Source organism: Taurulus bubalis, assembly GCF_910589615.1.
Source record: "Taurulus bubalis genome assembly, chromosome: 3".
NCBI classification, from domain to species: Eukaryota; Metazoa; Chordata; class Actinopteri; order Perciformes; family Cottidae; genus Taurulus; species Taurulus bubalis.
Genome location: NC_136591.1, coordinates 7,258,056 through 7,274,460, shown reverse-complemented (window position 1 = coordinate 7,274,460; position 16,405 = coordinate 7,258,056). Strand labels below are relative to the sequence as shown.

At 41.4% G+C, this 16,405-nt stretch overlaps 2 protein-coding genes across 2 annotated transcripts in view; both read right to left on the bottom strand.

Annotated features, from left to right (window-relative positions):
- Positions 1 to 4,507, bottom strand: part of LOC306733913 (uncharacterized protein) — a gene marked incomplete at its 5' end in the record, with an annotated part of 5,062 nt that extends 555 nt beyond the window's left edge. Inside the window, 9 exons of the mRNA XM_079215224.1 lie at positions 1 to 106; positions 205 to 231; positions 700 to 778; positions 1,388 to 1,516; positions 1,707 to 1,820; positions 2,010 to 2,141; positions 3,737 to 3,835; positions 4,010 to 4,137; positions 4,501 to 4,507. The exon at positions 1 to 106 is cut by the window's left edge and continues 555 nt beyond it. Of these exons, the coding sequence (XP_079071350.1) occupies positions 1 to 106; positions 205 to 231; positions 700 to 778; positions 1,388 to 1,516; positions 1,707 to 1,820; positions 2,010 to 2,141; positions 3,737 to 3,835; positions 4,010 to 4,137; positions 4,501 to 4,507 (821 nt within the window). The remainder of the gene's footprint in view (positions 107 to 204; positions 232 to 699; positions 779 to 1,387; positions 1,517 to 1,706; positions 1,821 to 2,009; positions 2,142 to 3,736; positions 3,836 to 4,009; positions 4,138 to 4,500) is intronic.
- Positions 4,508 to 6,556: 2,049 nt separating this feature from the next.
- capgb (capping protein (actin filament), gelsolin-like b) lies at positions 6,557 to 16,405 on the bottom strand. The gene is made up of 9 exons (XM_079216141.1): positions 16,311 to 16,405; positions 12,391 to 12,584; positions 10,090 to 10,244; positions 9,361 to 9,519; positions 8,778 to 8,927; positions 8,452 to 8,538; positions 8,227 to 8,359; positions 7,163 to 7,254; positions 6,557 to 6,958 (listed from the first exon to the last, which is right to left on the bottom strand). Exons 2-9 carry the CDS (start codon positions 12,581 to 12,583, stop codon positions 6,893 to 6,895), a joined length of 1,035 nt encoding a protein of 344 aa, XP_079072267.1. The 5' UTR covers position 12,584; positions 16,311 to 16,405; the 3' UTR covers positions 6,557 to 6,892.

Here is a 16,405-nt window from a genome sequence, read left to right as displayed (position 1 = left end):
AAGCTGGACGGCAGGTCGGACTCCGTGAGGCCCTCCTGGACCCGGCGCTGGTCTTCTGACAGCTGCAGCCAGGGGTGGTTGGTCATGGGGTCCAGGATCACGTCAGCTGGGAGGAACAAGAGAGAGGGGCACGAATGAGTGTGATTGATATGTTTGCTTTTTCTCTGTGAGATAAGATGGAGATACAACGCCGACTGATCCTACCTGCTGCACTGCAAATCCAACTCCAAACTGAAATTGAGACACAGACATTATATTAAAGTCGCAATCAATAAACCAGGGAAATGTTCATCGTACATGTTCTCAACCAGTGATTTCCAAGAAGATACTAGGGGTTGCAAGGTGAATTTAAAGTGTGAGATGATACTACATTCTACTTCTCAGCAATATCTTACAGGTATATTGTTAAAGTTACTCTTTTGTTTTAATACTCAGGCCTCTGCAAATTATATATAAGAAGGAATAGTACCCGTTTGATTGAAATGCTCATAACTCATAATGACACAAACTGTGACGAGTGCTGGCTTTTAGGAGAAATTGCTTTGTATTAACAGATCACAAGTAAAATAGGTTGAGGACCACTTGTGTAAATACCAATCAAGATAGTATAATCACATTTTGACTTTAAGCTTGAGCAAATCAGCGTCATTTTGATAGCTAAGATTAAGATGAGTTTACAATTATTTCAGAAATACGCACCTGAGTTGGGGATGTATCTTGGAATTCCTGCTGTCCAGGTCCTCTGCTTGGCCAGTAACCACAACTGTGGAATAACTCTCTGAAAATTCATAAGAAAAAGCATTTGGATGTTATGTAAATACTATGTAAATACGGTGTGAACCTTTAGGGAAAGATGTTTCCTGTTAGCGCTTAGCTACTTTTGGCTGTGGTGAAACAACTGGCTTCATGAAGGCAAACATGCATAAGGCGAGGTTTATTGCACTTGTTTCCTCTTAACACTAAATGAAAGCCCTGAGGTCATAACCATGCACAAATAGAGCAAAGGGCAGTATATTGTTACTGTACAAGTAGCAGGAAGTCACGTGACGTATTCATGTCTTAACTGTAGCTGAAACAAAGTAAACCAGACTCCAACCTCAAAATATTCCTTCAGAATTCAATGGAGAACTTTGCTTCAAACAACACAACATAATCTGCGTTTGTGATGATGATGACTAATGATAAAGTTATCAAAGACATTTATTGTTGCAGTTTATCATGTCGTATAAACTGAATCATCAAGTTCCTTTATTGATGCTCCGCACGCATTCCAAGAGTTCACTCCACTCTCACGTTACATAAAGTAGTTTCACAACCACGTCACGCCTGCACTGCGTGGTCTCCATTAGCAACGGCTAGTTTTTTGTTTGACTCGGCGGTTTCTCACCACGCTGTCTTCTTTGAGCAGAGACCAGGTGATGAACTCCAGCAGAGGCAGCAGGTTAACCAGCCGCTTCTTCTTCAGGCCGAGCTGACGCAGCACTTTTCCCAGCTCGTCGCTCTGGACGCCACAACTCTGGAAAAACAAGAACGTTTCTTTCAAGACAAACACGTGACAAGGACTCTGACAACGGGCGTGTGGCTTGAGAGTGAAGCAAAAATAATTTTCCTTCATGTGTATTCTATTGTAAATTGTGTTTTGATTGGTTCTGATTCTGATTTCTGTTGATTTTGGGACTTTAGGTTTTAGTTGTAAGACTCCTCACCTCAGTCGCCTTTTGCAGCTCCTTGGCCCACTCCATTATCCTCAGCTGGGCCTTCTCATTGGCATCCTCTTCTTTACTTTCATTGTCTTCACTCTGTGATGTCTCCTTCAGGAGCTAACGACACATATACAGGAATTTAAGATTGATACTTTTTGCTATCTGTTCTATCAGAATATGTTTCCTTTGTAAAAAGATTGCACCTTCAATCCGTAGTTACTGTTGAAGGTGCAATCTTTGTACAAAGGAAACATCCGTAGTTACTGTTTGGGTTTCTTGAGCCACAATGCTCAGTCACACACTGACCTGGTCGACGTGGTGGAGCTCGTCGGCCCACTCCAGGATCAGCTTCCTGCTCTCCTCCAGGCTGCGCTCGGCGCGGCTGTCTGAACTCTGGGATTCCTTCGTACTGGTGCCCTCCTCTGGGTCGTCACTGGAGTGCTTCAACACAACAACAACAACAACAACACACTCTTAAAAGCATTGTGGCGGTGTCACTACGACAAGAAGATGACAATAAGATGACATCAAACATTGGTGATGTGTGAATGTGTTTGTTATTTGTTGTGGTTGTCTATGTATTTTTATTTGATAAAAAAATTAAAAAGAAAGTCTTTCTTGTTTTCTCTCTCCATCTTTCTTTTGTATTGTGTGCTTAAAGCTCTAGAGTTCTGTCTTGTAAGTTGTAAAATCCAAATAAATCCAAATAAGATGACATCAAGACAAATGCCAGCTAGTAATGTGAGTTTCAAGGCTCAGGAAAATTGGGCACTGACTATTTTTGTTGACACTATATCTAATATTATGAAAGTCATATGAGCCCCTTGTAATGAAAAGAAGAGGTGAGATTAGCTCTGACATTACGTGTCGATGCCCACCCTGCATGTCTAAGCGCTGCAGGGCAGAGGGTCATGCAACCAGGTCATAAAACAGTCAATAACCTGAATGCTATCAGCACACATCCACCCAAATAACCAAGTCATCACCAAGCAAAGTAATCGTTTCCCATAGCAACGCTTATCCAATCCGTGTCCTTATAAGGTGTCGACAACGTAAAGCTTTTATCCCCGGCGGTAAACTTTTAACAGACTTAAAATGATCCACCATACAGAGGCTGTGATGTCTTTTCCCGCTTTAGTCAAAAGGCTCTCATCTGGTTTTTACTCAACTTTTTACCTGAGCTAGCAAACAACATTCATGTAACTATATTAAAAATAAATGAAAGGATGAACGGAATGAAGTGGGTTCAAACACGAGCAGTTCCTTGACTTGTTTCTTAAGTCTACAATTGACGTGCAAGTTATTCACACAGAACCTTTCTGTATTTGATCTTTGACCTCTAAATTCAGACCGTGGTACTGCTGTTAATGAGTAATATTAATTTATAATTGTAATATAGTCGTAATTCCCCTTTCACCTGAAAGGTCAATAAGAAAGCTACAGCTAGTTCAGAATGCTGTGGCCAGAGTCTTAACTAAAACCAGAAACTAGATCACATGTCCTCTCAGTTTAAGACGCTGCACTGGCTCGGGTATCTTTTTATGAATATATTTTAAAGTTCTTTATAAAGCTTTAAATCTAAACTCTCCCTACAACAGAGATTTTCTTTCATTTTCTGTTCTAGCCAGATCACCAAGGTCCCATAAAGTACCTGTAAGATTCCTTCTGTTTTTATGCCTCTTATATTAGAACAACAAGCTCTCTTTATTTAAAAAAAAAGAAGAAGTAATTTTAAAGCCTTAGCTTTAAAGCTTTTATCATTGGTTTCTGCATTAGTCATGTTTTCCTGGTATTTGCTTAATTTTATTCTATTTACTTTTATTGATTGATTTTTAACAATATCTTGTTGTAATCTGTGTGTGTGTGTGTGTGTGTGTGTGTGTGTGTGTGTGTGTGTGTGTGTGTGTGTGTGTGTGTACGAAGCTCTTTGGACTGCTTGTTTTGTATGAAAACCTACTACATAAATAGGATATTAATAATTGTAAAATGAGCCGCTAAGCCACTGACTCTTCCTTCCTTCTCTCGTGTCCTACCTTGCAGACTTGATCCACTTGCCGCTTCCAGTGATGGATGAACTGCACACACTCCTGCAGGCTGCGTAGATCCTTCAGGCTGTTCTGGCGAGGCTGTTGCTGCAGGAAACGCAAAAGATCACGTTGATGTCTTTATTCCTACTGATCGTCAAAAACCCAATTGAAAAATTCATACAGGTTTTTGAAATTTGATCAAACAAAGCAGAATCACTGAACTATCACATATGAGGAAATATCAGTTTCATCACAATCAAGGGTGCTTAAATGTACCTGTGAGTGCTTGGTGAGGTTGTTGGGGACCGAGCTGTGAATCTGGACGTCCTCCTCGGGCAGCGTCCAGCGTACCGCCCCGATGGAGCTGCTCTGGGTGCTGCTGTCCCCCAGCTTCAGCAGGTCCACCCCTGCAGGAGAAAACAACGTCTTTTGAGTTCCAGGTAATATCAGTTCAGACAGATGATTTCCAATACAGAGATCCAACCAAGGAAGTGCATCAACATGATATGCGTATTGATCTTCCAATAGCAATAACAGAAAATATAATAGTCTTTCAGAGTGCCGACAATCAATTATTTACAGACACAATCAAAGTCTTTAACCCTGAATGATTTACTGTAAACATTTACAGTAAGCTCCATGACGCCACGTTATCTGCCCACATCGGGGAGAGGTTGTAAGTTATTCATCATTATTGTAGTATAAATGTGTCATTGGCAGTGATTGAATAAAGAATAAAAAAAAACTACTTTTTGAAGACTTTAGGATACTCTTCATCTTGATGGTGACGTCCTCACAGCTGTGAAGCAGAGCATAAATGACAACATTTAAATGCTGATGGAAGCAGTAAAAGCAGCAATAAAATATATAAAAATATGTAATTACAAGTAAAAGTACGGCATTGAAACTGAAAGTAATATGAGCAAATTTGACTTCATGTATCAAAAGTAAAATGGCCCCTGTAAGTTGCTTATTTTTTATCATTTAACTATTTTTTACTGATGTATAAATGTGTAGTTTTAACAATTTTACTGACTGTTAAACATATAACAATAGAACAAATATTTCCAGATTTGAGTAATAAATTCATAAGTGAAAAATATTTCAATTGGAGTATGATCGTATGTTGAGAAACTATTGCTGTAAAAACAGATGTGATTCACTTGTAAAGACGTACAAAAAGCTAGACGCTTTTTTTTTACTGTAAATGATAAACATTTGGCAAAACAATTTAAACATGTTAATCATTTATTATATTAATACTTTATTTATATAGAATTCTGTGATGCCTGAGTATCAATTTAGTATATCTCTCAAGTTTAGAAAAAAGCCTTTTATTCAGGTTTGTGATCACATCCAAATTATAATAATTTAATTTAGTATATATTAAATTGTTATAATTTGGACAACAGTATGTTGCATATCACCACATACATTAACTTAAACCTGCAATACAAAATAATATTTTAAAATGATGTATAAAATCATAAATTCTGAAAAAAAATGTAGTGTATTGTTATAAATGTGGTCATATATATCTGTATCAGACATACAGTGTGTAGGCTGGCTGTCATTGCTCATACCTTGTCTGGAGCGTTGGAGCAGCTCTGCAGGTGGAGAGGACTGGACAGCCGCTGCTCTCTAGTCAGAGTTTTGTTCCTCTCCGCGTCTCCCTGATCTTTGGACTTTTTATGGACCGTGAGGTGGCGATGGAAACTCTCTGATCTCTGACACAAAAACCCAACGACTTCCCGGCAGCTGCTGCCACTATTCCCATAAAGGCACGTACGGTTGTTTGATAAGTCTCTGGATAGATTTGGAGTTTGTCCATTTTATCCATTAGAGGGAAGAACGTTCAGAGTTATATTGAGGTAAAAGGACAAAACCGAAAGGTTTGATCATAATCTTAAATCATATATTAATGTAAAAGATTTTTTACGGCAGTTATAAATCACAACTTTTCCAAGGTAATTATGTTTTAATCCCATGCCTTTTATACTTTTCCCCTCGCATTTCGCACATTTCAAGAAGAGATCCCAAGATGAAAGAGACGTTCAGTAAAGGTAATAAAAAAATAAATAAAAAAAAGGACATGTTTACCATGTTTGCCACCCATTTGCTCCCTAGTTAGCCACTGGAGGAAACATCCCACATTACCTCACATCCTCACCTGCCCTCCTGACCTGCAGGCATCAGCCTAACAGCCATAAACACGTCACAACGCGAAAGATGCAACCGGCCCATTTTAGGAAAAGTGACGTGTTGTGTTCAAAATAAATAAAAGATATACGATACAAACAAAAGAGACTATAAAACTATTATTTTTAAAGCTGTGACTGTTTACTTAAGTAGCAGCTCGACACGTTCTATCAGCAAAAAGGAAAGTTAAAGTAGTTATACTGTACAACAATGTCCCTGTGAGTGAAACAGTCAATATATTTTACAGGATTATTGTTACTGATGCAATAATGTGTAAGCAGCGTGTCACTGTTGTAGGTGGAGTGAATTTAACCACTCTATAGTATATACTGTTGTTATGTCGTAAAACAATGCATCATATTCTATAAACGGATAACGTAACATAACCTTGTAGACCTCAACCCTTTACATAACTTCTGCACTGATTACAGAGGACCATGACGTCCTCAACAGGTTATCGGGGCAGGGGGGGGGGGGGGGGGGGGGTCAAGTTATCACGCAGCCATGGCAACAGAGGGGGTGTAGTCTAAACAACATTATGCAAAAACATTTCTCATGTGCGTTGCTGGCTGGACGTCCCACAAAGCAAACGTGATGAAAGGAAGACAAATAAATCAAACCACGTCCTTTAGCAAGCAGTTTCAGATTTATTTTCAAATTCGGTCAAATCTGTGACACGAGAACAAATGTAAAAAATTGAACAAAAAAATCCAAATGTAATTTATAAATCATTATAATCTCAACAGAAGAAACTTGTTTGCATTTATAAAAGTGGCGTCACATCTCTTATTCTACCAGGTTCAAAACAAGCTAAAGTGTGCTCTGTCCACACAGTTCCTTACAAATATGTACATACAAGTAACTGCTTATAAAAAATGTTTTCTATATCAGATGCTGTCTGATTTTCAGATATACAGCTGCTCCTCGCTTGCAGGATTTTGTCAAATGTTCCCATGACATGTTTTAGTTCCAGTTCTTGAAGAACTGCTTGAAGATGATGGTCTCCTTCCCCTGTGGAAGTATCTCCACCTGCAGCACAACACACAGACAGCTTTACAGCTCATGCACGGGAGGCCGTAAACTACATCCAGGAATAATCCTTTAAAATCATTTACGGGCTGCTGTAAAGGCTGCAGGAGCCAGAGCTAGTGATGTACAACTAGTGGGAGAGCAGCTCCAATAACATTTACAGTAAGTGAGAGACCGACGTTTTAGTAACAGTGTAGAACAAACCTGTGTTTTCATCCTGGGGTACTTCATTTGTTCGATGAAGTTATCCGCCATCTGGAGGGCCACCTGCTTCTCCTCAGCGTTTGCTCCGTTACCTGACAGTCAATCAAGGTCTCACATTAGCACTGGCATACATACATACATACATACATACATACATACATACATACATACATACATACATACATACATACATACATACATACATACATACATACATACATACATACATACATACATACATACATACATACATACATACATACATACATACATACATACATACATACATACACAGCATATTATTAGTAGATGCTCAGCCGTTAGTAGCTTACCAGCTACTCCTTCCTGTGTCAGGAGAAAATAACTACAGCAGTTTCAAGTATACGTGCAAGTAGAAATGAGACAATAATAGTATATACGCACATGCATGCATGCATGCATTATAATGGGATGAACAGAATAAAATAGTTGTGAAATTGATTAAAGCAAAGTGAAATACGGAGTAATACAGGGCTGTTTTCAGGATTTTATTGATATAATATAACACATCATATCTCTCGCTCTTTACCCCTTCTGACCACAACATATTTTTAGATTTTATTCAATTGTAATTGTACATTTTATTTCCCAACATGAGGGTGTAAATGGTGTTTCAATGCCTTCTCCACACTGCCAGGAATGGCAGGCGTTGTTATGGAGGCTTAATTTAACTTTAGTGTTTTTCTTGTGCTGCATTGCTTTAAAATTAAAGTTTGAAATAAACCCTTAAAATATGTAATCTTGGAAAACATTACATAACATGTCATTTTCAATCAGATAGTGTTCTTTGCAGTAAAAACATGATGTGGACAGAATGAGACCGTAACTCATCTTTCACGTCTCCAAACGCGTCCCCAGACTCTCCTCCCTGTGAAAACTGTCTGCCATTATTTTTCACACTGCTCATTAAAATTTGATCCAATTAGATACCGAATATCACTGGCATGTGACAACTATCACTTTCCTCGGTATGCATTTCAGGCGCCACGGGTTTGCTAGTTCGGGGTCAAGTAGTATTTCCTCACCTTTCCAGACGAAGATCTTTCCGTTGGCGCCGTTGTCCAGAATGAAGCAGTCGCCACGAACCAGCAGGTCCTTGGCAAACGGGCTCTTCTCCGACACATTGGTCATCGTCATGGAACCTGTTGCATCAGACACCTGCGGAGTAAATGTACACATTGTTATACTTAAAGTATGTAAATGGTAGTTTGATGCAGCAGTGTTTTAAAAAGCTTTGCATGTGACGCTACCTTGTAGAGGGAGGCCGAGTTGGAGGCGTCTGCTTGCTTGTCCTCTTCTGGTGTGCTCTCTGCCAGCTGAGGCATCTGACCCAGGACCTGCTCACCAATAAGACCCAATGCTCAGAAAAAAAAGATCCACCGCTTGTTTTTCAGGATTTCCTTCAATTGATTTTTTTTTATAATTTTTGGTGATTGAAGTGCTTTCACAGTAGCGGAGTGGTTACAGCACAAGCCACGTTACCGCATTTAATTACCCTCTCGCTGTCCCCAAATCCAGTTTGCTTCTCTAACATTTTTAAACATAGGCAATACAAATAAAACATTTTTAGATTTACCTTCAGCATCTCCTCAGGCTCGTCCCCCTCGTTGCTGTCCACAATTCGGGCTTTTCCAGATCGGTCCGTGTCACGAATCAGCGAGGCGATCTCGCGCACCTTCTGCTTCTCGAAGATGTTGGCCTGCGACCCGATCCACGACACAATGATCTGGAGGTCAACGAGACAGCGTGAGACCACAACGGCTGTGGCTCAGTGGTGAGCAGGGTCGTCCTTCAATCAGAGGATCGGCGGTTCGTTCCCCGGTTCCGCTAGCCCATGTCGATGTGTGTACCAAGAGACTTGACCCTAAATTGCTCCCGTAGCTGTGCCTATGGTGTATGAATGGTTGATAATCCTGATGTGGCACCTTGCATGGTAGCTCCTCTCATGAATGGGTGAATGATGTCATGTAGTGTTAAAGCGCTTTGAGTGGTCGGAAGACTAGAAAAGCGTTATACAAGCATGGGTCCATTTACAACCACTGGGAAGCTGTCACTATCATCCGATTCACAACTTTCTTTATTTTAGATTACAACACTACACTGAGTGCTTGTGAAAGCTGACAGATTTGCTTTTGTTCTCCTGCTGTTTGTGTCCTCACCTCTCCAAGGTCAAGGATGAAGCAGTCTCCTTTGTTGAAGCTGCTCCAGGACAGCTCCACCTCCTTGGCACGGATGTTGCGCTTCCCTTTGATCTGGTACAACCGCTGCACCGGGCCGGAGCCCTGAGTCCTCCTGAAGCCCGACTCCACTCCGCCCACCTGTGAGAGATATGCATGGGATATACTAATATAAAGGCATTGTGGGTTTTAGGTTTATTTATTTTTATGTTTTATATAATTTGTCCTGCTGGGGAACGATTGGCGCCCTGCAAAGCAAGTGGCGTTAATGAACTTTGGTGCAAAAAGGCCATAATATCTAGGGTGCTGTAAAATGATAAAAGGGATTTAGCCAGCAATAAAAAAGATGGCAGATAAAATGAGAAATAGGTCTTAAGGCAAGTTTTGCATTCAAAAATAATGTAAATTACTGTGCAAGTTTTATTAAAATACGAGTTAAGAATTCTTCTTCTATTATTCTATCTTTATAATTCTATTTCTGTGTCTTTTTAAACATGCAGTGTGTTTCTTTTCTATCGTGTCATAATGCCCTCTTATGCCAAAAAAAACTGTTAAACATTAATAATAATTAAGATTTACCTGGGATAAAGGCACTCTTTCAAGGAAATTCTTATGTTCCTATTTTACCAATAGTTAGTACCAAATTGTATCATTCGTGGAGGACTAACCCACACAACGAGGCTGACAGAATCCGGTCTGTTTCTTCCTCACCTTGTAGCTGACCCCTCTGGGGAAGAGCGCCATGAACTCCGGGGACTCGTAGCCCTGGACCTGCCGGTGCTGAATGGGGTCACCGCTCAGAAAGTTGTCCAGCTGGGTGGCCAGCATGGCGCACGCCACCTGCTCGTCCCGAGACGACTTCTCACCTGCAACAGAGAAGAGGTTAGTAAGAGAGGAAAGAACCAATTATCGCTCACACACACACACTTCTCCAAGGAGAAACTTTGTGGATATTTAATGTTGATGCAACACAACATCCACAACAGAAAGATGAAACTGATTTTATAAACATTTGTTTCTTCATGCATAACACATGGAGACAACCTTACTTTCTGTTCATAGTTTCTGATTTATTCTTAATAAACTTTTTGGTTTATTAGTGGGATGTGATCTTTGAATGCGCTGCAACTTTTATTCACATTTTTGCTTTTTGACAGTTTTTTTAATGTTCTTAATTGTTTTGAAATCTGGTTTTCTTCTGCATTGTATTTTTATTTTTTGTGAAGCACTTTGAATCGCCTTGTTGAAATGTCCTATACAAATAAACCTGCCTTGCCTTTGAATGACACCTGTTAAGACGCACTACCTCTTGGATGAATGTACAAAAACGTAAAACCAAGGTATTCTCTCCTACTTTGATCCCTGATGAAGAATGTTCGTTATCTCATGACGAAGCTAAGTAAATAACAAACTTTGATGAAGTACAACAAAATGATGGAGCATGTGAAACATTTTAAAAGCTCAGGAATATTATTTGGAGCAAGAATTTTGTCGTGCTTAACTTTTATGCCAACACGTAATTGAGCTTTCATGTCAAGAAAATCATGTCCAAAAGGCCCGTTGCTGCACCTCGAGTTCAGTTCAACATGAAAGTGAAGATGAGACGTAGAGCTGAAGGATTGAGTGTGGCAGCAGAGAAAGGAAAAGAAAAGTTAGAGGCAACATGAGAAAAAAGGAAAAAGCATTAGGAAATGAGGCCGGAAAGGTTAACATGCCACAGTGTGTGGAACAAAGAGCCGCTGACAGAGGTGATGGGTCGTGGAGACAAAAGGGATGAAAAGCAAACAGTGTGTCGGCACAAAAACGACACAGACAGTTGTAAACAAGTGGAGGAGGGAGGCTTCATAGAGACGCATGCTGCAGCACAAAGAGCCCTCTCCAAGCTGTGACAATCAGCTTAGTGTTACCTAAGCACCGGATACATGCTGGAAACAACAGCCACATTTGAGTACTGTAACAGTCCTGCATTTTTAATGGGCCCCCGCTCCAAAACCATCCCAGTTTCCCTCGGGACGTCTTACTCTCTCCCTCTCATCATCCCTCCTTCCCTCTCCATCCAGCCTCTCTCCTCACACAATGATGCAGCAGGCCAGCGCTGTGTCTCATGTGTCATCACCATTGTGGGATGACGGGGGCAGGATTAGATGTGTAGCACGCACAGGACAGTTAGTGGGTTTGCTGGACAGAGTAAAACAGGAAGAGTATCTCTTTGAGTCAGGACTACCCTTTTAAGTGTAAAAGGTCTTGACTTTGTGTCTCGTCTGGCTGAAGAACAAAAGACCTTCTTGGTCCAATTAGCAGTAAAGCTGTCCCTCGGCCCTTGTTGAAGACCGGGGCACTGATCACCAAGTCAAATTTCAATCCATCTTATTATTTGATTTAAAAAAATAAAAACGATTCTGAGGCGTAAACTGATTCTGGTTGAGCCTGATGTTGAGACTGAAATTGTGTTCTTGTTAGACATTTCCTAGTCGTTTTATTTCATTGTTTTGCCTCAAACAATCAGTGGAGAGGGACATATCTGGCCCTTCAATGTCATTTTCAGCAGACATAGAAGCTGTTGTAGCGGTTGTTAGCAGCAATTAAGGTTAATTGAAGAATGACGCAGATTTAAGAGAAGGTATTCCTAGAGGTCGACTTACAACGACCTCTAACACGGTCTTTTTGACAGTTGTTACCACTTTTTGGCCCCTTCTTGATCCGACCTACAGAGCTCTAAGGGGCTCAGTCGTTTTTCCAATTGAGGAAATCGTATTGCTTTTTTCTTTGATAAATAAATGAAGCTGACTTGATTAAATAGCAGTCGTCTGACATTACTGATTTATTTTGTCCTGAAATGAGATGCCATCATTGTAAATGTGCCACCTGGCTCACTGGAAGTCTGCAGAGTGTCCAAAGAGCTTTCGTCTTGAGTCAGATTGCATAGGCGCACGCTTCATAAACCTATTGTTTTTTGCTTATTTTTCCTTCACGACAGACACACATTTAATAACCCAGATGTTTCTCTCTCACCTATCCACATGTGGAGGTCGGCTCCCAGTTGACCACGGTTCTCCAGCACCAGGTAGGAGTCCCCGTTAAAAAAGGCTCCGACCTCGGAGGCATCCAGCAGCACCGCCTTCATCTTCTCCACCCTCCACACTCGGAGGCCTGCCTCCCGGATCTCTGGACCGAACTGACCTGGTGCTGCATTGAAGTGGAGCATACTGCAAGGAGAGAAGAGGAAGAAGAAGAAAAGAATGGTAAGATAAAAGAAAAGAGGACAAACGTTGCTGTCGGGAGGGCAGAATATTTAGGGAAGGGAATCCAATGAATAACAGTCATGAAACTCCGAGTCATACTTAGTTTAAGTAAATCACCTCCCGCAGAAGGAGAAGAGGTCGGCTGAACCAGGAAGTGTATATACATGGAGTTGTGGCAATGTTCCCTTGTGGAAGTGGATGCTCGGTTTTACTCAAAGTAAGGAGAAGTAAAAGCATAAGTCCTCAAGATAGAGACACGTTCAGAAAGTACCAACGCTGTCACAATCAGAAGGCTTGGGTCCATTTCTTGACATTCTTACTTATGCTTTACAGAACTTTACTGCTCTCCACACTGACGGAAAGGTCGAGTAAAATGTGTTAAACTGAAAAGACCAGAGCTCATCACACATGCCTCCCAAACACAGATAGAGGTGTGTGTGTGTGTGTGTGTGTTTGGGAGGGGGTTAGTGTGATGGGCGCACCAACACTTAGACGTGACACAAAAAGGGGTTGTGTTGCTGCTTAACAACCACAGGCTACATTACAGCACTTCTGTGCAACACAAGACCGAGCAGGCCACACTAACACAACAAAGCCAGGTGTGGCTATGTGCAAGAAAGATCAGGTCATAGGTGGAAATGAGCTAGGTATGGATTTGGATGAGTCACTAGTCTGATGTACACCTCTCTGTCTCGTAGTTTTGTCCCAGCATGTCACACAGGACGTTCATAAACTAAACCTGTATCACTTCCTCTCTTCTTGTCGCTTTATATTTTGTGAGGTTTGAGGTTCGACAGGTTACTGGAACCTTTCGTTTCCTCTTTTCTCTCATTCTGTCCCAAGATATTTATGATGTTGCAACAGATGCCAACATTCACAGTTTGGCCCCTTTATCAAAAATGTGATGTCAGGATTTTAACATAGGAGTCAGAATAAATACTAATAAGCTTAGTAAATACAATGTTTACACAAAAGAACCAAAATGAGGAATGTGAAGATGATATAGCTAACAGGAAAAGAGGAAACAATGAAAAACTCTTTGCACTTTCAACCATATCTCATGGTCTTATGCAATGAACTGAAGTATGTTTAGTTGTTAGATAACTTAGATCATGTGATTAACAACTGAGCTACAGGATATTCATAGTAGGTTGCTGTTTGAGAGAGTACTATTTTAAGATTAAGAATGAACATTTACTCATTCATGTTGGTTAAAAAATAAATAATAATAGCTCAACAGTTCATCGGGTGTTTAATTCTAAGAAATCTGATGTTATATAAGATTGTTATATATCTGCAGTTTCGTGCTTCCACAGATAATCAAAAGATTAAGAAGATTTCCTGGACGATAACACACAAGCGTTTGAAACCTGAGGTTTCCTCTCTTTTGATAAGAGCTAAGCCCTGCAGCTTCATGGGCGTTGTTGTATAAATATGGATATCACTGTATTACAATATACCGGTTTATTACGGGTGTGACATTCACTGATGTTGTTCCAGCTTATTATTATTATTATACAAGTCAGCTGTTTATGTTTCAGTTTTGCTGTTTGATGGGCGCCAGGCAGCAACCATAACCATGATAAGGAGGACTGGAAAACAAACAATAAGCATGAACAAGGTGATGAGAGTCAACTGAGGACACTGATCAAAGCACTGCCACCAACCGTCCTATATAATCTGCATGTCAAATCACTCATAAGGGAGCAGAGACAGCTGAAACTAGCAACACAAATTGTCCGCGCTGTGGTCACTCAAACAGGATGTCGCAGCAGCAACGCCCCCTTTCAGTCTCTCTCATCCCGTTATCTGATACCAGCGGATATACTGTTACAACTCATTTTAGTAACCGTCTCCATCTATAAACAGGTGCTGTTTACTGACCAAAACAAGCCAGACGGAGAGGGTGACAATGCAGTGGAGTGAATATTTGAACACATGAATTGGTAGAGGTGGGGAGGGAGCGAGGAAAGGGCCTAAGGGCACATGCAGGACCCTGAGTTAAGGTTACAGAGCCACACCAAGAGTACGTAAGGAGGCAGAGGAAAAGGCCCGATACACTTAACTGTATGATCTCCGGTGGGACCTCCATGCTGTCTGATTCCGGCTCCATTCTGCGTGTCCACTGGTGTTGTGTGTGTGTGTGTGTATGTGTGTGTGCGTGCGTGCGTGTGTGTGGTTGTAAGAGATCGAGAGGTCTGGTGAGGTGGAGTGTTAGCGTTCACCTGGCCTGGTTAGCTTATATGTGGCAGGTAACTGGAGCCGGTGTGATGAAAGCCTACCTGCGGCCTCAGGATAGGGCGTGTGTGTGTGTGTGTGTGTGTGTGTGTGTGTGTGTGTGTGTGTGTGTGTGTGTGTGTGTGTGTGTGTGTGTGTGTGTGTGTGTGTGTGTGTGTGTGTGTGAGTGATAGAGTCGGGTTCCTGGTTCCTGGCTAAAGCTAAACACCATGTGGATAATTAGTGGGAGAGCAAACTGCTGGCTCCTCCATCTTTCCACTCTTCCCTTCTCCTCCGGCTCCAGCTCTCCGCCCCTCCTCCTTCACCCCGTTTACCCTCATTCTACGCAGAGGGCAGCAACAGATATGAGTGAAAGTGTCAAACTCTCAGTATTCCTTTCCCAAGCAGGGGTGTAGCTAGCTAGCTTAAGGCCCTCAACATGCTCAGGAAGTCACTCTGAACACCCCTTCCCCTTTTCTGTCACCCCCCCACGCCACCATCACTCCTTTATCAACTCTGAAAGTGTCAAAAAAAGCAAATACAAGCCACTCGGCCTTTCACAGTAGTCAGGAAAGTTATGTCAAGCACAAGTCCTGCTCATTTTCTGCATTGACAGATAACCAACCTATGGCTTTTGTGCTTATCCACGGCAACCTACGGCTTGGATAAGCACACAAGATTGTTTTAAAGATAGGAGCTTGCCCTTTTGACCCCGGCTACTGGAGTGGTCAGTGGGGTCTGGTTAGAGGAGACATGGAGATCAGATGCGTTTGGATGAAAACAAGAGGTCACCGATGGGCTACAGGGGTCACTGACTCAATCAGTCATTCATGCGTTGATAACAACAGAAATATGAGAGCAGACAGATATGTAGGGAGACAGAGCAGCAGGCGTGGAGAGACCTGAGCGCAATCTGTCAATTGATGGGTGAGTGTATACTGTGTGCGTGTGTGTGTGTGTATGTGGCTATGTGCACTGTGTGTTTATGAGATTAGGAGACTGAACGGGGAGACATCTTGAGGAAACAGAGTATAATATGAATGTTAAAAGACATTTTTAGCTGCAGGAAACCTATTTTGAAAACAGAGATTCCTGCTGTAATAGCCCACCCTAACTTTAAGGAAGTTGCTGCAAGTAAGACCAGGATGATGTTTAGGAAGTGAGACAGGGACACACTGGGAAAGGACACTAAAGGTTAGGTTCCCCTACTGACAACAGAAAAGGTGGAGCAGACAAAAAGCAAAGAGTTTGAGTGGAAAGATGAAGTTAAACTAATGATTCATTGTCCCGTCGTGAGATTCCTTCGCTGATTTTGAGAGAAAGAATGTGATGAGCAAACAGGGGCGGAAGGGTATGGGAGGCAAAATAGAAATAAAAAGCTTCATGGTAAAAGACAGACAAGTAAAAACGGACAAAGAAGGAACAAATCAGACTGCACAGCAAAAACAAGGTTAATTTTACCATTGTACTTACCTTGGAGAGTGAGTTGGCGGTGGGACACAACACGTCTGAGTAGAGAGCAGAGAGAAACGCAGTCATGCAAGGAGAAACACGTCCCTGAACACACA

Coding starts and splice junctions, on each gene's coding strand:
- capgb (XM_079216141.1), bottom strand. CDS start 12,583: ATGCTCCACTTCAATGCAGCACCAGGTCAGTTCGGTCCAGAGATCCGG. Junction 8,539..8,777: donor AGCCTGAGGAGATGCTGAAG/GTAAATCTAAAA, acceptor ATTGGTGAGCAG/GTCCTGGGTCAGATGCCTCA. Junction 8,360..8,451: donor ACTCGGCCTCCCTCTACAAG/GTAGCGTCACAT, acceptor TTTACTCCGCAG/GTGTCTGATGCAACAGGTTC.